Genomic DNA, 21,456 nt, shown 5'->3' with positions numbered 1-21,456 from the left:
ATTTTTTCCAGGCACTGTGCTGAACACACAGGCATGTTACTTCATTTAACTTGCATATTGAATCTACGGTATTATTATCCCCAGTTTACAGATGAGGAAACTGAGATTCAGAGAGCTTAGTTAACAGCGTGTCCAGGCTAAACCCCTAGTGTCAAACCGGGATTTAAACATGGATTACCGAGATTCCAAAGTCAGGCTGTCTCCTTGCCTCCTCAAATTAGAGCTAGAAGGAAGACCTACATTCTAGCTCACCTTCTCTACTACATAAAGTTCAGGAGCTCAGGTCACTCCCGCATCCTGGTGGGAGACAGCAGCTCACACTGCCGTTCTTTGGAGTGCACTGTCGTGGGTGTCAGTGGCCGACCAGCTGCCACTGGCATTGAGATGTGACTCTAGCGGCAGGCTGCTGAGGACGCCCACGGGGACCCCTCCCTGAGTGGGTGCCTCTGTGCAGCATGTGCCTTTCATCTCAAATCATTCTCAGAGCTTCTAAGTTCAACCTGACACCACCACTAAGTCGGTATCTTCCCACCTGCTAGTGACTTTGGCAAAATTGACATCTTACACACATGATCAAGGGCTTCCTATTTACTTACAGACATGATTTCACTTAGAATAGGTTCAACATGAAAACCTTGCTGTTAAAATAATGACACCTTCCATTTGTATAGCCTGTTGCCATCTATAATCACTGGATAGAATCATTAACAGTGCGGGCTCTGGAATCCAGCAGGCTTCATGAGAATTGGTTTTGCCATGGGCTGGATATATGAACTCGGCAACTTAGGTAACCTCTCTGAGCCTCAGTTTGCTTTTCAGTAAAATGTGGCTATTCGAATACCCACCTCATGGAGTATTGTGAGGATTAAATAAAGTAATATGTAAAGGAACTAGCACAGGCCTTGGCACATTGTAAAAACTCAATAAACAGAAGCTGCTTTGAGCACCACTTACAAAGAGAACCTTGTGGTACTCTAGTGGCTTCCAAAACTTTTTCTCCCAACCCTCACACACAAAGACCACACAGGATGATATGGTTTGGCTCTGTGTCCCCATTCCAAATCTCATCTTGTAGCTCCTATAATTCCCACATGTTGTGGGAGGGTCCTGATGGGAGATGACTGAATCGGGGAGCAGGTCTTTCCTGTGCTGTTCTTGTGATAGTGAACGGGTCTCATGAAATCTGACGGTTTTAAAAATGGTAGTTTCTCTGTGCAAGCTCTCTGTTTGCCTGCTGCTATCCACATAAGATGTGATTTGCTCCTCCTTGTCTTCTGCCGTGATTGTGAGGCCTCCCCAGCCATGTGGAACTGTGAGTCCAATCAAACTTCTTTCTTTTGTAAATTGCCCAGTCTCGAGTATGTCTTTATCAGCAGCATTAAAACACACTAATACATAGGAAAAGAAAACAAAATTTTATAGAGTTTGTTCTTCTGCTATGTTCGGTCTTTTGAGACAATATCTCATAAACCTGTGAATTGGAATGATCATTCATTCCCATTGTACCCCTGGTAAAACCAGTAAGATTCAGGCACATGCATTGGTCTGTATGGCAAATGAATATCCAAACTGAGGTTTGTGGTTCCAAAGCTGATCCTGCTTTGTTTAAACCAGGCCACCTGCATCCCAGTTAAAAAACTTATGTTCATAAGGAAGTGTATTTTTCATTCTGATTTTATATGTTTACTTGAGGCTTCTTCCTTTGTTTTTCAAGAGTTTCACTTGTGTTGTTGTTATCTGTGTTTAGCACAGGGCATAGCATCGCTAGAGTGGCTTGTACATAGCGCTTAATAAATGTTTACTTAATGTGTAAATCGGTCCACTTTTTTTTTTTTTTTTTTTTTTTTGAGACGGAGTTTCACTTTTGTTACCCAGGCTGGAGTGCAATGGCGTGGTCTCTGCTCACCGCAACCTCCGCCTCCTGGGTTCAGGCAATTCTCCTGCCTCAGCCTCCTGAGTAGCTGGGATTACAGGCACGTGCCACCATGCCCAGCTAATGTTTTGTATTTTTAGTAGAGACGGGGTTTCACCATGTTGACCAGGATGGTCTCGATCTCTTGACCTCATGATCCACCCACCTCGGCCTCCCAAAGTGCTAGGATTACAGGCTTGAGCCACTGCGCCTGGCCAAATCAGTCCATTTTTAATATTACAAAGGATGCTGCATCTCTCTCCTTGCTTTCTAGGAAGCCTGGCTCAAGGCCCCCTGTACCTGATAAATCATAAACTTGTTTATACCTGATAAATTATAGATTAACTAACACTCTTTGGATCCCCCTACTATGTGCCAGGCATGGTGTTAGTGCTACATTCATTCGTTTCCCTCCCTCTCTTCTGTCCTTTCTTCCACTTCTATCGATCTGCTATTCTGAGCCAAGCACTGCCCTAAATACAGAGAATAGTGGGGAAATAAGTACAATCAGCTCTTAAGGAGCTTATATTATTTCTCCTAATCCTCATAATAACTTCATGGGATAGTTTTTTTTTTAAATAGGAAGGAAATTGAGGCCTACGAGGCTAAGTATTTTGCCTAGGGTTGCAGAACTTACTTAGTCAATCGTAAGGGGAATATTAGAATTAGTGTCTTTCTGGTTTCTAAGGCCGTGTTCTTTTAATTGTATCAGGAGATCCAACATTCAAACACGAAAGGTGATTCCAGGTAAAGACTAAGTGGGATGCCTTAGGGGTGTGCATGATACATTAGCGGAGACATACAGTGCTTATCATGTAGGCACTTGATGTACCTTATTCACTCAGTTCTTACATAAACCCCGTGAGCTGTGATTGGTACTACTCCACTTTGCAGATGAAGAACCCGAAGCTCGAGGAGGTTAAGTTACTTGCTTAAGTTCACAGAGCAAAGAAGTCAGACTTGAATCTAACAGTGTGGCTCCAGAGTCTATGGTCTTAACTATTATACTGCCATTAAAAAGAACAGCAACAAGGCCAGGTGCAGTGGCTGAAGCCTACAATCCCAGTGCTTTGGAAGACTGAGGTGGAAGCAACACTTGAACCCTGGAATTTGAAGCTGCAGTGAAGCTATGATGGTGCCACTGCATTTCAGCCTGGGCAACAGAGCAAGATCCCATCTCTAAAAAAGGGCTGGGGTGGAGGCCGAAAATAAAAAGGAAAAGAGGAAAAAAGTTGCCTCTGTCAAAAACAAACTCTTGGGAACTGGGATTACAGTTGTTCTGTGTGACTAGAACTTGCTCTGGTCCAGGCAGTATTCTAAGTGCTTTCTGTGCACCTGTTCACTTAAATCTCACACCATGAAGGTGGGGTAGGCAGATTATTATTATCTGTATTATGTATAAGGGAACACTGAGGTTTGGAGAAGTTAATTTGTCTCAATTCATTGCATGAGTAAGTATTAAGCCTGGAATTCAGACCATTCATTGTAGTTAGTCACTAATCCCACCTGCTTGCTAACTTTCTCTTCTTCTAAGTGACTCTCAGGAAATGACTCAAAACAAAGAAAAAATGATATACACCAAATTGTTTATTAAAACAGTATGGAAAACAGAAACGCTTGCTCAATGGAACACTGGGCATCTTTCAAACAATGATGATTATGAAGACTGTACTGACATGAAAAATCTGCATAATAATAGAACTTTAGGAGAAAAATGAATAGAAATGCTGTGTTTGCTGGGGTTACAGTCTCTTATGTGCACTTAAAGATATTGCAACAATATACACAAAGAAAGAAAAGAAAGGTCGTTCCCAGGTTAGAGTGGTGGGATTATGGGAAAATGTTTCTCTTTCCAACATTTTTTTTTTTTTTTTTTGAGACGGAGTTTCGCTCTTGTTACTCAGGCTGGAGTGCAATGGCGCGATCTCGGCTCACCGCAACCTCCGTCTCCTGGGTTCAAGCAATTCTCCTGCCTCAGCCTTCCAGGTAGCTGGGACTACAGGTGTGTGCCACCATGCCCAGCTAATTTTTGTATTTTTTTTAGTAGAGACGGAGTTTTACCATGTTGACCAGGATGGTCTCGATCTCGTGACCTCGTGATCCACCCGTCTCAGCCTCCCAAAGTGCTGGAATTATAGGCGTGAGCCACCGCGCCCGGCTTTTCTTTCCAACATTTTAACATGTAATTTTTATGATAGACTTAAAGGAAAGAGAAAAGCATTGCCTAGGAAGGTTGTTTTGGTGGCTTACCTCAAAAGTTCAGGCTAGGTTAAAATATATTCTGTTTCTGTAGCCAGGATGGTTCCGGAGGTTTTGGGGGAATCCACATCCCCAAACAGAGCAAGAGAGGTAAAAGTAAAAACCCAAAACTAGAAAAGGCGATGATGTCGAGAATGAAATAATATCAGATGCTATGCAGAGCAAGTAGCCTTGGCTTCAGTGCTTCTTTTCATAATTTTATGTTTTCATAATACTATTATAGCAGAAATAGAAACAAAGAAAAAAGTCTGCTAACATTAAGTAGTAGTAGGTACACCCTTCCCCAGAAGTTGAGGGAAAATGAAAATTTTACCACCCGGTTATGCAATAATGTATGTTAATTCTGGTGTTCCCAGGGATATTTTCAGAGCCGAGATCTGCTCTTACATTGATTTTATCTTCGACAGGAGATGGCACTGAACACCTTAGGGTGAATTTTCTCTAGTGTCTGAAGACTCTTGGTGAGTTCATGATCTCTGAACAAACAGCATTGGTGCATCTTTGGGAGTTTCCTCGTTAATTCTTTTTTTTTTTTTTTTTTTCTTGTACATTGCAAATACTGACCCCTTAGTTAATTTCCTTGCCTGCTTTAGAGTTTTACATATTGAGTTTTCCTAAAGTGGGAAAGGGCAATCACATTATTGAGCACCTATTATACGTGTGGTATTATGTTAAACACAACTTAGTACTCACAATGAGACTTCAATGTATATATAATTACAAGTATCATAACATAGGTTAGTGGTTAGGTTCAAGTTGGATTCAGATCCCTGCTCAGCAGCTTAACAACTGTGTGATCTTGGGCAAGTCACCACTGTGATGATGATGATGATGAAGGTGATGGTGCTTGTGTTGAGAGGCCATATTCCAGGAGATTGATGTTAGGTTCACCTGCGTCTTGCTGTGCTTGAGACTCCAGCTGATGAGGAAGAGACATAGAGCCCTGATCACATGGATTGGCTGGGGAGTGAACACATTTAACTGGAAGGAGTTCCTATATTTTCTTCACTACACTTGAGCCACCATGCTCGGCCAGTTTTTTTTTTTTTCTTTAAAAAACAAACAAACAAACAAAAAACTGACCGGGCATGATGGCTCACGTCTGTAATCCCAGCACTTTGGGAGGCTGAGGCAGGCAGATCACAAGATCAGGAGTTAGAGACCAGCCTGACCAACATGGTGAAACCACATCTCTACTAAAAAGACAAAAAAAAATTAGCCAGGCGTGGTGGCGAGTGCCTGTAGTCCCAGCTACTCGGGAGGCTGAGGCAGGAGAATCACTTGAACCTGGGAGGCTGAGGTTGCAGTGAGCCAAGATCACGCCACTGCACTCCAGCCTGGGTGACAGAGGGAGACTCTGACTCAAAAAAGAAAAAAGAAAAAAAAAATTACTGCATCCATCCAGTTCAGGTCTCTAAGACATAATTAGCCTCTAGCAGCCTCCTACAGAGGGGAGCCCGTAAGTCTTGGTTTGCCTGGCTCAATCCTGATGTATGCATATGATCCTGGCAAAATTACTAATAATGTGGCTTTTCAATCTCAAAAGTAGTCAGGTTTGGATGATAAGTGATTTTGTAACCCTTACTCCATGGTTTCCTCTTCAATTCTCTCCCCTCTAAAATGTATTTGGCAGCACCAGACAGAGCTGCCCACAGGACTGCTTTTCTTGTGACCCACTCTACTCAAAAACTTTTTGAGGTTCCCAACCACCTATTGAATACAGTCCAGACTCCCTAACCCAGCACTGAGTACAGATGCAAGGATTATGTATGTGCATCCCCTGCAGCACCTCTTAACGTGTTCATCAGGCAGGATAGTCTCAGGAAACACGTGTTGATACCTGAATCAATGTGTGTAGTCGTGCTCAGGCTGCTTGTCAGTTTCTTGAATGCATCTTTCTTCTGCCTGCTTTAAGAACTTCGCACATGCTGTTCCTTCTGCCAGGAACACGCTTCCTCCCTCTCTACCTGGTTCATGCCTTCACATTCTTTAGCTGCCAGTTTAATGCTGCTTCCTCCAAGAAGCTTCCTAACTCCCCCGAGATTAGACCCGACCCCCCTTTTTTCTCTCGCTCAGCATTCTTGGTAATTGTGTCTCTGTTTGTGTGATTGCTGCCCACACTAAATTCTAACTTTCTAAAAAGTTGGAACTGTCTATCGAGGCTGTGTCCCTCCTGTGTAGCCAGCCCCTGCCCCATGGTACCCCATAAATAGTTGCCAAATGAAGACAGGGATGAATGAATGTCGGCTGACCTTTCTGAGCCAGTGCAGTCCGTGTCACCTGTTAAAAGTGCTCCAATAGCTTCTTAGCGCACTTGGAATAAATGTGAAGTTCTTAGGAGGGTCTGCAAGTCCCTACATATTTTGGGTTCTTCCTAACTTTCTACCTCACTTCCTGCTGCTCTCCCTGCCTCCTGCTTCGCCATGTGGGTCTCCCGGCTCCTCCTCACCCACCAAAACCCACCCAGGCCCTTGCACCCCAACGTCACCTTCTTAGAGAGGCCTTCAGTGTCCCCACTGCCCAGAACAGCACCCCGATCTCTCTCTCTCCCCCCCCTTTTTTTTTGAGACAGAGTCTGGATCTGCCACCAGGCTGGAGTGCAGTCACATGATCTTGACTTACTGCAACCTCCGCCTCCCAGTTTCAAGCGATTCTCCCTCCTCAGCCTCCCGAGTAGCTGGGATTACACAGATATGCCACTAAACCCAGATAATTTTTGTATTTTTAGTAAAGATGGGGTTTCACCATGTTGGCCAGGATGGTCTCGATCTCTTGACCTCATGATCCACCCACCTCGGCCTCCCAAAGTGCTGAGATCACAGTTGTGGGCCACCACACCCAGCCACCCCCACCTCTCTTGATCCCCCATTCTATGGCTTTATTTCTTCATAACACTCACTGTCTGCTGGCTTCTTGCTAATTTGTCTCTGTCTCTACCGCAGAATGTAAGTTTTCTGAGAGTAGGGACCTTCTCTGCCATGTTCATCACTAGCTGCTCAGAGCCTGGCAAACAGTAGGTGCTAAATCAATGTTTGGTAAATGAGGGAGGGAATGAAAGCAGAGGCAGGACAGGTCCCCTTCCTGGAACCCAGCAGCCCCTGGGGCAGGGCCTGTGGCGTTGCCATGGCAACCCACTGACCTGAGACACCCCCTGGAGAGGCCACAGCTGCCAGCTTCCTGGGCTTCTCCGAACTCCTGCCTGTCGCCACTGCCAGCAGCAGGGAGCCAGGAGAGAGAGAGAGAAAGGGGCTGAAAGAGAATGATCAAGAGGAGAGCACACCCTGGTGCGGGAGGCGACAGAAGCAGGCCTCGACGGCGGCGCTGGTCTGCTGGTAATGACCAGGGCCCAGGGAGAGGAAACTGGGGCGCGCCTGGAACCCTCAGGGGGAACTGGGGCCAGGCCCGCCCTTAGTAGCTGTGAGTGTGGCATGTCAACTCTTTTACGTAGCATTTCTGGAGCTGCAAGTTCCTAAAATAGGCCCCAGCACAGTGCCCTGAGAGACTGTTGATACAGTGTGAATAACACCCTCTGTTCAATCCCGGTGACACTTAGAAGTCAGGTGGCATTTTCCGCAGGTATTGCATAAGTCAGAACCTCCCTGTTCTCATCCAGTGCCTCAGGAACAAAACTCAGCGTGTTCTCTTCCCCACTGCTTGAACACCACGGCTGGCTCCCAGCTGCCCGCAGGCTTCACGGGCTGGTGGTCCCTGCGGGCAGGGCCTTTGCAATCTGCTCCTAACGGATTCTTCCACCTGTCTCCCACCACTGGGAGTCACAGGTCGGTGAACCCTTCACCTTTCCCAGAACCGCCAGGCCTTTCACAGCTTTGTGCCTTTGTCCTGAAGGCAGCCCTCCTGCCTGAAATGCCCTGCTTCCCTCCTTGCTCTGGCAGGTGCTGAATCCTTTAAGGACCAGCTGAAATGCCACCCGCTCTGTGAAGCAGCCAGGCTTGCCTCTCCTCTCTGTGCCCACAGCACCTTATTATAATACCAATATACTCCTGATACTTGCTTGCAGAGGCAGTGTGTGCAGAGAGCACAGCCCAGCCTTGGAGTCAGACAGACCTGACCTACCTCAGCCACCAACTAGCTTCTCTGGGTCTCAGTTGCATCCTTGTATATCAGAGTTAGTCAAGTCTCTGCTTCAGTTGCTGTGAGCAACAGAGATGAGGCACGTGGAGCAGAGCAACCAGCACGGAGGTCATGCAATAAATGCCAGACATCACCATTAGGCATCTGTCCCTGTCGCTCAGCTGTGAGTTCCTGGTGGATAGAAACCATGCCTTCCTCATTTTTCTATGGCCCTTAAAGCCAAACACGCTAAGTGCTTTACCTTTGTAATTCCAGTTAATCTTTGAAGAAATCAGGTAGGTAGGGATTTAGGAAGGTTTAGGAACTGTCCCAATGTTACATAACTGGTAAGTGGCCAGGCTGGGATTTGAAATCCAGTTGGATTTGAGCTCCAAACCCTATATTCTCCCAAGCCCGTCTCTGTCTTCTATTTCATCTTGGACCACCTGCCCCTTGGTCACGCTGCATCCTTCTTGCCATTCCTCAAACAAGCCAAGCATGATCTTACCTGGCTTTGGGGAGACTGTCACGCTTGTGGTCCCCTCTCTCTCAATCTTGAAAACCTTGCTCCCTCACTAAACTCTGTCTGCTCACAAGCTGTTTCTTCCCAGAGGCCTTTCTGGAGAGGAACCTATCTCCTCGTCTATCATCCTCTGTTCTTTTGTTCCTTTACTTTTCTTCATCACAAGCATCACTACAGCTATGTGCCCAATACTGTGCTAGGCTCTTGGGGACAAGGTACTAAACAAGATAGACAGGTCATTAGAACTTACATGTTAAGCATGGGAAAAATAAGTGACTTTAAAAAAGGGAATAAACAAAAAAACCAAGATACTTTTAGCTCTTGAGACGCTAGTCCACCAGATATATCCTATGTAATGTATGTGTGTCCTGTTGAATAGCGTTTGTTCATCTCTTCTGTTCGAACATTGAAGGCACTTGGTAACTATTTGGAAAATGAATAAATGGATGCATGGACAATCTAAGAGATTCCTGGCTGGGCACAGTGGCTCACATCTATAATCCCAGCACTTTGGGAGGCCGAGGTGGGTGGATCACGAGGTCAGGAGATCGAAACCATCCTGGTTAACACAGTGAAACCCCATCTCTACTAAAAATATAAAAATTAGCTGAGTGTGGTGGCACGGACCTGTAATCCCAGCTACTCAGGAGGCTGAGGTAGGAGAATAGCTGGAACCAGGGAGGCAGAGGTTACAGTGAGCAGAGATCGCACAACTGCATTCCAGCCTGGGTGACAGAGCGAGACTCTGTCTCAAAGAGGGAGACGGAGAAGGGAGAGGGGAGAGGGGAGAGAAGAGAGGGGAGAAAGGAGAGGGGAGAGGGGAGACGGGAGAGGGGAGAGAGGAGAAAGGAGAGGGGAGAGGGAGAGATTCCTGTCAATGTGTTCTCTACTGGCCGTTGATCACCATCTTAATAGACCCTCCCCACCAGATCAGTATGTATTTGTGAAGCACCAGTCTGAACCTTACGCTGCCTTGGACGTGCCGTGTCCCCAGTGCAGCTACTTCTAAGTTATTCTTTGCTGCTGTAAAGAGAAACCCTGATAACCCTATATGGCTCTGCTCAACCTCATTATATGTACCCAAGAAAATAACTTCACATTGGGGTTTCCAAATCTTCAGTCCAAAGTGACAAAGTGAAGAGGCATAAAGATCTTCCTCTAAGGAATGTGGGCTGAACTCCTTGAAAGTGAAAATCCATAGGCATTATTTCCTCCTTCCTGCCCATAATCCCAGATGAATCAGGGAAAGGGATGCTTCACAGCCTGGGAGCCTCTGCTCACAGCTGTAGGTAAATCCTGCTGGGCATTTAACAGAAGCGTGGTCCTTACTAACAGGTCAGATGATTTTGATAGATGAAGAATGAGGCAATTGGGAACAGGAAGTTAACCCGGGGTGGACGGAACTCTCTTTCTCCTTTGTGCCATGCAGTCCCCAGAACTCAGTTCCAGTATTGCAGCATTGATCACAGTCTGTCTTCCTTTAGAAATTTTGCTTCAAGTCTACCTTCCATATCTATAAATAGAGATATGAAAACGTAACATGTAATATTGTTCTGGGTCCAATTTAGACAACATATGTGAAACTGCCTTCTGTAGTTGCAATTGCACACAATGGGAACTTAATATCATTTTTAGAAAAAAGTAACACATTCAACAACATCTATTTATTGTGCAACATCTATGGAGCTAGGCAGAGGGCTAGCCACTGGGTGCAAGATGATGGACAAAAACGACAGGGTCCCGCACTCTTTGTTTTCTTTTTCTTTTTCTTTTTTTTGAGATGGAGTCTCGCTCTGTCATCCAGGCTAGAGTGCAGTGGCGCAATCTTGGCTCACTGTAACCTCCGCCTCCTGGGTTCAAGCAATTCTCCTGCTTCAACCTCCTGAGTAGCTGGGACTACAGGCGCATGCCACTATGCCCAACTAATGTTTTTGTATTTTTAGTAGAGATGGGGTTTCACCATGTTAGCCAAGATGATCTCGATCTCCTGACCTCATGATCCGCCCTCCTTGGCCTCCCAAAGTGCTGGGTTTATAGGCATGAGCCACCATACCTGGCCATGTGCCTTACTATCTGCTGGGTAATTAGAGGGCAGAAGCCAGTCTTATTCACGTTCATATCACTACAGCTTCTCTCTCTCTCTCTCTCTTTCTTTCTTTTTTTGAGATGCAGTTTTACTCTGTCACCTAGGCTGGAATGCAGTGGTGTGATCTCGGCTCACTGCAACCTCTACCTCCCAGGTTCAAGTGATTCTCCTGTCTCAGGCTCCTGAGTAGCTGGGATTTCAGGCTCATGCCACCCACACCTGGCTAATTTTTGTATTTTTAGTAGAGATGGGGTTTTGCCATTTTGGGCGGGCTGGTCTTGAACTCCTGACCTCAGGTGATCCACCCGCCTCAGCCTCCCAAAGTGGTGGCTCACAGGTGTGAGCCACTGGGCCCGGCCACTACAGCTTCTCTTTAGCACAGCTTCTTGCGTCTAGAAGGCACAAAATAACTGTATGTTGAATTTGGCCTTATTTGGAAAATCACCTTTGATGTGTTGTACTTTTCCATGCCTTATGTGGTTAAAAAAAGAGAAAATGATTAGGAAATTTTATAGATATGTGAATGTATCTATTTATATGCTATGCATTCTTTGACATGTGTGTCACTAATATAAGTTATTAAGGCCAGACTACAGGAAAAATTTTATAACGGCTACGGAGAGTCAAAAGAAAGAGAATAAAATAGGGCTCCATTCTTAAGAGGTTTAAATTCTAAACCGAAGAGGCTGCTGTGACAAAGGCTGACAAAGAATAGGTAAATGAATTTAGCAAACATTATATAAGTAGAGTTTTAGCAAAAGTTCGAATACAAAGCAGACTGAGAAAAAATGTGGCAGTATTGGCACTTTCTTCTGGGGACTAAATGAGACATAGGAGACAGAGAAAGCTCAGTTCCCATTTGAAGAGAGCATTGTGATTATGACCGAGTTTGAATGCTGGTCCTTCCTCTTACTAGCCAGATGACTTTTGATGAGTCACTGAATCTCTCTGAGCCTTAGTTTTCTTATCTCTAAAATGGGCCCATTAATTACACCCACCTCTAGGACTGTGATGAGTATTAAGTATGATGACGTATGTAATGCAGTTGTATGATACCAGGCTCATGGTAATAGCTAAATATAGCGAACTTTATTATTATAAAATCACATCATCTACAAATCAGTAAGGTGGAAGACCCCAGTGTTTTATTAAAAGTTCAGTATACATGTCATTCTGGTCAAATAATTCTTGACCTCTGCAAGACTGAAATCCATTGTTAAAAGTAATTTTAAAGTATATAACGTTGACTTCAGTTGACCTAAATAGAGGCCTTCCAGTCATAGGAAGCTACCTGGCTTATGAGACATGAATTGGAGATGCTACTCCTAAGGGCTCCACTAGGGAAGAAAACATAGGTCAAAGTGTACCTGTAGATCCAAGGCCCATATCGGGTTTGGATATTTCAGAGTGTTGCATCCACAGAGACTGGAATGCAAGACTCTTGAATGCGCGAGAACTCCAAGTGTCCGAAACAACATAGGTGATGGTTCTTTGACTGCCCAGACCAAGTTCTGAACCCTGAGTCTGTCCTAAGTGCCATGTGTTCACCTGGACGTCGAGTAACTAGAAGACACCCAGAAGCAGGTGAAGTGGATGCCAAAGAAATGGAAACAGTTTCTTCCAAGAAAGACCTGAAACAAATGGAGTTCTCTGATGGGGGTACTTCAGCCAGCAATACGGGGAAATGATGATTGTCTTCCCATATCTGCCATGTGCCAGTGAGACCCGACTTATTCTGGGTTGCCTCAGGGAGCAAAGTCGGCTACAGGCGTAGACTATGGGGTTGGAGAGATCTGAATGGGTGCAGTGGGTGAGATGCTGCCTCTTTTGTTTTCATGGCACCGCTCACCCTCTCCCACTTCTTGTAGCCTCGCTTTCATCTCTCTCCAGGATGGGATTGCACACTATGGAGGACAGGTGCTGCCGTCAGAAAAGTTCTTTCTTCACTCAAGCTCTTGTGGGTGGGCGCTGTGCTCCCTTGGCTTACCTGGTTATTAGAACCAGCTCCTCTCGGAAATGTTGCTGCTTCTTCAGAGAACACACCACCAATCACGGGGTGTTCTCACCTGCAAGAACAGGCCCTTCTAGGGACTCTGATGTGAACAGGCCTGACTCCAGCGTAGGCAAATGGGTGAGAGGGAGAGTGTTTCCCTTATTTCCTGTTTCTGATGAAAGGGGGTTTGGGGTACAGCTGTGAGTGTGTGTGAAAGTGATTGGGTGTGTATACCTATCTAGGAGGACCAGGGGTTGGCCCAGAACTATAGACATTGCTTTTGGTGGTATGGTTTGGTCCAGGTAGGGGACTGCAAATTTCAGCTGATGCCATCTAAATGTAGCCATGGCTGTTGCCAGGGAAAATGTGCCAGGACTTGAAAGCATGAGAAGATCTGAGTGGAGACATTCTGGAAAATCTTGAAAAGGATTCTGGAGATTTGTAAGCGGATGTGCTTTTGGATACAATGTGATGACAGACACCTACCTTGTGCTTCCCAGCTTTGAAAACATTACAAGCTGTCTGTCTCCACATTGTGCATTTGATATCTGGAAGGGATAGTCTTTTAATGTTTTGAATTTCTCTGCTCCTCAATATTTCCTCGGAAATACCAGATTTCCATATCCTTCCAACAAGCTGGCCCTTGTTCCTCCCCTCAGATATTTTCCCCCTACTTATTCACAATTTTGGAAGCAGCTTTTAAAAGAGCAGTTTGTTGGGGCATAAAATACAAAACAAAACAAAAATCTGATATTTCTCTCAGCTGTTGGCATTGATTTCCCCTCTCCACATAGCTTACTTGTCCACGTGGCTTCTTTTTACAGTGTGTAGCCTAAGGTATTGACTAATGATCTTTCCCATGATTCTTTGAATTATGAGGAGTCACATTACTTAATCCTTCTAAATCCCAATTGCTTTCTAGGAAAAATAAGAGATTAAAATCCTTGCTTCAGAGAGTTGTCATGAGAACTCAATGAAATAACTTATGGAGAGGGCCTGGCATGTTCAAATAGGTGTTCAATAAATACCAGCTCTTAGATCATAAAGAAGGCAATGGGAAACCACATTGGTCAAAAACCTGCAGCCATAGGGTAGTCACTTCTGGTATAACACCCCACATGCCTTCCTAAAAATCACCGTATTATACAGAATCGGCCAATAAAGACCACTGAGTTTACTGGAAAAATAAGTTCAGGGGCACAATACTGAAACACTTTGTCAGTGACACATAATGAAAGAAACCTAATAAAAATGGTAGGACAGTTTTGCACATGTTAAATGGTTTAGAAATACACAAGTACAATAAATATGGCGCTTCACCTTGGAAAAGACCTGAAGAGTGCTTTTAGAGGTGGGTATCGGAAGGTTATAGCCTGTGAGTTATTATGAAGTGAGCAGGTGTGACTCATAACACAATGTGAAGTGAAGTAGCTGGTAGATGTCTGAGGTGTGAATGTGTGTGTTTTCTGCATATTTCTATGGTGCTCAGTACAACAAGGTGGGGGCGTGGAGTTTTGGCATTCACCTAATTTTTTTATGGAATAAATGGAGCATACAGAGACACAACATTTGCGCTATGCTCAAATTGTTCCCCCAGTATATCACTTACAGTGGGACACATTGGTTTTTCTCAAGGCAAGTGTTACAGTACAGCTGACTGTACTTAGCTGATGTTGTTGACGGAATGAGTGAATGAATGAATGATTGGGGGGTGGTCTAGAAAATAGAGTAAGTATCACAGTACGTTGTGAAAAATGCATTTGTAGCCTTTGAAATTGGATTAAAAAAACACATAGTCTTGGATTTTAAAAGGGCTACATAGCGGCTAGGCACAGTGGCTCATGCCTGTAATCCCAGCACTTTGGGAGGCCAAGGCAGGCAGATCGCCTGAGGTCAGGAGTTTGAGACCAGCCTGGCCAACATGGTGAAACCCCATCTCTCCTAAAAATACAAACATTAGCCAGGCATGGTGGCAGGTGCCTGTAATCCCAGCTACTTGGGAGGCTGAGGCAAGAGACTCACTTGAGCCTAGGAGGCGGAGATTGCAGTGAACTGAGATCGCACCATTGCACTCCAACCTGGGCTACAAGAGTGAAACTCCATTGAAAAAAAAAACGGAGAGGCTACATAATCACCATAGTGCTTTTGATTTCTCCTCCTGCTATGGCTTCGAGTCTGTGCTTCAGAGAGCCTTGTGAGGGGTCCCTGTGCGAAGGAGGCAAGCTACAAGGTTCCCTGCCCTCTTTCAACCAAAGTCCCTAAGGTTTTACCTGCTTTTCTTTTTGCTTCACTTGAAGAAAAGTTCTGCTGCTAATTCACAAATTTACAAACCACCACCACTGATTCAGTTGGCCAAGTTTTGTTTTACAAACTACTAGTCAGGAACATACCTTCTTTGCTCAGAAAGATAATCCTCAGTTGGTAGTATTGTGCTATAACTGCTCCAGAATTCGTAGAATCTGACCAAGAAATACTCAAGTGAGGTTTCAAAGAGTCATTTTGCATCCAAGCTACTCAGCAGTCTCATCATGATCAGCAATGGTACACATGGAACTCTATGTAAAATTCCATTCCAATCTGGGCAGATGCCACATGAAAGTTGATGAGCATTTAAATCTAATGCATTTATGATGTTCTGTCTCTTCACAAACACCCACAGCAATTCTGTGATTTTCTTTTTCTTTTTCTTTTCTTTCTTTCTTTCTTTCTTTTTTTTAGAGAGCTGGATTGAAAGATGTCTCAACGAAAGTGAAAACAAACGTTATTCCAGCCACACATCTCTGGGGAATGTTTCTAATGATGAAAGTAAGTGCTTGAAATTCATTCTTCCATGACATTCCAGACATGGCCAATGTCCTGATAGGAGGATAGTACCTCTAGATTGCTAGGCTGGGCCACATCACCTGGAACAAGACACTCTCCAGCCATTTATGAAATATCCCAGGCCCTCTCTGTAATATTCCACAACAGGGAGTGGAATCCATTCAGGTAGGCCTGGAAACTGAGGCCACACCAAAAACTTGCTGTTTACAGTGTCATCTTCTGCAGGGGACTTGCTAGCCTGCATTCCCACAGACCTTGTTAGAGCGATGTTTGGTAAAGTGTATCTCCTTAGTCCAGTTTTCTGAACACATAAACCTCGGCCATCCACAATCCCCTAGGACGTTTGCTAGATCTACTCAAGAGCCCCCCTCCGGAGTCTTATCTGACATTGTCATTCTGCCATCGCCATGTCACTTCATTTTACAAAACTGAGCTACACCGAACGTAAAGTACACAAATCTCATGTGAGTAGTTTGAGTTTTTTGTGTCCGCTGGTGTCATTATCACTCAGATATAGAACCTTTCTTGTCCCCCAGGAGGCTTCGTCATGTCTCCTCCCTGTCAATTTCTACAGTCCTGACTTATCACTGTAGACTGTTTGTGCCTGTTTTTGAAATTTCATATAAATGGGATAATGGACTCTGTATGGTTTTGCGTGTAACTTTTCTCAGTCAATATATTGTTTGTGAGATTTATCCATGTTGTCTGCAGCAGTAGTTCTTTCTTTTTTATTGCTAGACAGTATTTCACTGTCTGAGTATAACACAGTTTACAGATCCATTTAAGTGTTGATGAATATTTAGTTGTTTCAAGTTTTTGATTATTAAGAATAAAGCAGGCCAGGTGCGGTGGCTCACACCTGTAATCCCAGCACTTTGGGAGGCTGAGGCGGACAGATCACCTGAGGTTGGGAGTTTAAGACCAGCCTGATGAACATGGAGAAATTCTGTCTCTACTAAAAATACAAAATTAGCTGGGTGTGGTTGGTGAGTGCCTATAATCCCAGCTACTTGGGAGGCTAAGATAGGCAAATCACTTGAGCCTGGGAGGCAGAGGTTGCAGTGAGCTGAGATCATGCCATTCTACTCCAGCCTGGGCAACAAGAGCAAAACTCCATCTCAAAAAATAAAATATAAAACAAAAAAGAATAAATCATGTCTGAACATTCTTTTTTAAGTTTTATTTAATTTTGGTGAAATATACCTAACATAAAATTTAGCATTTAATCATTTGAAATGTACAATTCATTGACATTAAGTACATTCATCTTGTGCAACCATCTACACCATTCATTTCCAGAGCTTTTCTCATCTTCCCAAAATGAAATTCTGTACCCATTAAACAGTAACTCCTCATTCTCCTTTTCCCTCAGTCTCTTGACAACTACCATTCTACTTTCTGCCTCTGTGCTCTAAGCATCTTATATAAGTGGAGTCACAGTATTTGTCTTTTTATAACTGGCATATTTCACTTAGCATAATGCCATCAAGGTTAATCCATTTTGTAGCATGTCAGAATTTTCTTCCTTTTGAAGGCTGAGTAATATTCCACTGTATGGATACGTCACATTTTTCTTTATCCATTTAGTCACTGATGGACAATTGAGTTGTTTCTATTTTTTGGTCATTGTAAATAATGCTGTTGTGAACACAGGCATACAAAAATATCTTTTCAAGTCTCTGCATCTAATTCTTTTGGCGGTATATGCCCAGAAATGAAATTGCTGGATCATATAGCAACTCTGTGTTTAATTTTTTGAGAAACCACAAAACTGGTTTTCATAGTGGTTGCATCATTTTACATTCCCACTAGCAAGGCAGAAGAGTTCCAGTTTTGTCACTTGCTAGTCATCATTTGTTATTTTCTGTTTTTTTTAAATTTTATTTTATTTTTTAATTTTATTCATTTTTTGAGATGGAGTTTCGCTCTTGTTACCCAGGCTGGAGTGCAATGGCGTGATCTCGGCTCACCGCAACCTCCACCTCCTGGGTTCAGGCAATTCTCCTGCCTCAGCCTCCTGAGTGGCTGGGATTACAGGCACGTGCCACCATGCCCAGCTAATTTTTTTGTATTTTTAGTAGAGACGGGGTTTCACCATGTTGACCAGGATGGTCTCGATCTCTTGATCTCATGATCCACCCGCCTCGGCCTCCCAAAGTGCTGGGATTACAGGCATGAGCCACCACGCCCAGCCCCCCCCTTTTTTTTTTAAATAATAGCCATCTTAATGAATATAAAATGGTATCTCATTGTGGTTTTCATCTGCAATTCCCTAATGATTTGTGATGTTGAACATCTTTTCATGTACCTATTCACCATTTGCATATCTTCTTTGGAGAAATGTCTAAGTCCTTTGCTCATTTTTAAATCAGATTGTTTTCTGTTGTTAAGTTATAGGATCCTTTATATATTCTGGATATTAACTTCTTATCAGTTATATGACTTACAAATATTTCCTCCTATTCCAAGAGTTGCCTTTTCACTCTGTTGATTATGTTCTTTAATACACAGAAATTTTTATTTTGATGCATCCAGTTTACCTATATTTACCTATATTCACCAGTCTATGCCTTTAGTGTCCTATCTAAGAAATAATTGTCAGAGCCAATGTTGTGAAGCTTTTGCCTTTTATTTTTTCTCTGAAAGTTTTACCGTTTCAGACCTTGCATGTAGATTTTTTATCTGTTTTGAGCTAATATTTCTATATGGTTTTAGGTAAGAGTCCAGCTTTATTCTTTTTTTTTTTTTTTTTTTTTGAGACGGAGTCTCACTCTGTTGCCCAAGTTGGAGTGCATGCAGTGGTGCTATCTTGGCTTACTGCAACCTCTGCCTCCCAGGTTCATACAGTTCTCCTGCCTCAGACTCCTAGCTGGGATTGTAGGCGTGTGCCACCACACCTAGCTAATTTTTGTATGTTTTTAGTAGAGATTGGGTTTCACCATGTTGGTCAGGCTGGTCTCGAACTCCTGATCTTGTGATCTGCCTGCCTTGGCCTCCCAAAATGCTGGGATTACAGGCCTGACCCACCATGCTTGGCTAAGTCCAGTTTTATTCTTTTGCATATTGGTTTCCAAGTTTCCCTGCATCATTTGTTGAAAAGACTGTTCTTTCCGCCATTAAATGGTCTTGGCACCATTCTCACAAAACAAGACAAAACAAAAAAAAACATTTGATCATGTATGTGGAGGTTTATTTCTGGGTTTTCCATATTATTCCATTGATTTATATGTCTGTCTTTATGCTGGAACCAGACTGTAGCTTTATAGTAAGTTTAGAAATAAAAAACTGTGTGACCTCTTATGTTCTTCTTTTTCAAGATTGTTTTGGCTGTTCAAAGTCCCTTGATATTCCATATGAATTTTTGAATGGATTTTTTCTATTTCTGCAAAAGAATGCCACTGGGGTTTTGATAGGTGTTGCATTGAATCTGTAGATTGCTTTGTTTCTTAATATTAAGTCTTCTGATCCATGAACACAGAATGTCTTTCCATTTATTTGGTGTCTTTAGTTTATTTCAGCAACACTGTATAGTTTTCAGTGTACAAGTGTTTTGCTTCCTTGGTTAAGTTTATTCATAAGTATTTTATTCTTCTTGATGCTATTGTACATGTAATTTTCTTAATTTTCTTTTCAGATTGCTTATTCTTGGTGTATAGAAATTATTGTATGCTGATTTTGTGTCCTGCAACTTTCCTGAATTCATTTATTAGTTCTAAAAGTACTTTTGAATTGGGGTATGTGTGAAGTCTTTGGGGTTTTCTACATAAAGGATCATTTAAGCTGGGTGTGGTGGCTTACACCTATAATCCCAACACTTTAGGAGATGGAGATGGGTGGATCACTTGAGGTCAGGAGTTCGAAACCAGCCTGGCCAACATGGCAAAACCCCATCTCTACTAAAAAGATAAAAATTTGGTGGGGATGGTGGCAGGCACCTGTAATCCCAGTTACCTGGGAGACCGAGGCATGAGAAGAGCCTGAACCCAGGAGGTGGAGGTTGCAATGAGCCAAGATTGTGCCACTGCACTCTAGCCTGGGCGACAGAGTGAGACTACATCTCAAAAAACCCCAAAAAGGCAATTTCGTCTGTGAAAGGAGATAACTTCCTTCTAATTAATTTGGAATGCTTTTATTTCTTTTTCTCACCAAATTGCTGTGGCTAGGACTTCCAGTACTGTTTTGAATAGAAGTGGTGAATGCAGGCAACCTTGTTTTTTTTCTGATCCTAGAGAAAAAGCTTTCAATCTTTTACCATCGTTAGCTGTTAGTTTTTTTATATATGATGACCTTTATTATGTTGAGGTAGTAGTCTTCTATTCTTAGTTTACTGAGTGCTTTTATCAGAAAATAGTAAAAGTACTCAATATAATGGTTGAATTTTGTCATATGTTTTTTTCTGCATCAGTTGTGATGGATACGTAGTTTTCCCTCATTTTGTTAAGGTGATACATTATATTAATTGATTTTTGTATGCTAGATCATCCTTTCATTCAAGAAATATGTCCCATTTGGTCATGATATGTAATCCTTCTACTATGCTGCTGAATTCTGTTAGTATTTTGCTGAGGATTTTTGCATCAGTATTTATAAGGGATATTAGTCTGTAGTATCCTTTTCTTGTAGTATCTTCGGCTTTCATATCATGATAATGCTGGCCTCACAGAATAAATCTGAATGTGTTCCCTCTTCTTTCATTATTTTGAAGGAGTTTGAGGATTGAGGTTCTGAATATTCTTGTATGTCTTTTGGTGAACATGAGCACTTGCTTTTGTTGGTATGTTCCTAGGAGTAGAATTGCTAGATCATAATGTCTATGTATATTTAGCTTTAGTAGATGCTGCTGAAACAGTTTTCTGAAGTAGTTGTACCAGTTTAGACTCCCACTATCAATTTATAAAACTTTCAGTGTTTCACTTCCTTGCCAACATTTGAGATAGCCATTCCTTCTAATTTTAGCTATTTTTATGGGTGTATAGTGTATGCAATTTTGGTTGTATTTTTTCTGATAAACAATGATTGTAGCATCTTATTATATACTTATTAGACATTCGTATATCTTTTTGAATTATCTCTTCATGTCTTTTGCCTGTGTGTTTTTAAAAAATTATGTTATTGGTTTTCCCCTTAAGGACGTGTAAGAGTTGTTTTTACATCCTAAATAGGAGATAGTAATATTTGTCAAGTAAAAGTATTACAAATATCTTCTCTTGGTTTGTGGATTGCCTTTTTATTCTCATAATGGTAACTTTTTATGAACACAAGTTTTTAATTCTAATAAAATTCAATTTATTAATGTTTTTCTTTTATAGTTAGTGCTTTGGTATCCTATTAAGAAATTTTTGCCTACCTCAAGTTCATGAAGATCTTTTTAATGTTATCATCCAGAAGCTTTACTATTTTACCTTTCGTTTTTATATCAATAATTCATCTGGAATTTTTGTGTATGGTGTGAAGGAGTCATCAAAATTCTCTTTTTTTTTTCTTATTAATTTTCAACTGATAGAGCACCATTTCTTGAAAAGGTCACCCTTTACCCATTGAGTTCCAGTGGTGCCTTTGTCATAAATTGGCAGAGTATATATATTTGGATCTGTGTCTGGACCTTTATTCTGAACTATTGGTTTTACTGTTTTATTGTCTATTTGGGGGCTAATACTACAGTCTTCATTATTGCACCTGTACAATAAGTCGTGGTATCTGTTGGCATAAGACCTCCTGTTCTTCTTTACTTCTTCTGCAGTATTGTATTGTTTTGGTTAATCTGCATTCTTAACAATTCCATACTGACT

At 42.6% G+C, this 21,456-nt stretch overlaps 1 protein-coding gene across 4 annotated transcripts in view; it reads left to right on the top strand.

Annotated features, from left to right (window-relative positions):
- RFX4 (regulatory factor X4) overlaps positions 1-21,456 on the top strand; it is a 183,032-nt gene that overhangs the window by 12,369 nt on the left and 149,207 nt on the right. For 3 of the 4 annotated variants that reach the window (XM_074402290.1, XM_074402291.1, XM_003929645.3), the window contains exon 2: positions 15,563-15,649. The exons of the other annotated variant lie outside the window; for it this stretch is intronic. In XM_074402290.1, the coding sequence (XP_074258391.1) occupies positions 15,563-15,649 (87 nt within the window). The remainder of the gene's footprint in view (positions 1-15,562; positions 15,650-21,456) is intronic. 4 annotated transcript variants of the gene reach the window in all.

Source organism: Saimiri boliviensis, chromosome 7, assembly GCF_048565385.1.
Source record: "Saimiri boliviensis isolate mSaiBol1 chromosome 7, mSaiBol1.pri, whole genome shotgun sequence".
In the NCBI taxonomy this organism is placed as follows: Eukaryota; Metazoa; Chordata; class Mammalia; order Primates; family Cebidae; genus Saimiri; species Saimiri boliviensis.
Note: the sequence above shows the minus strand (reverse complement) of the source record. Positions and strands in the feature narration are given on the sequence as shown.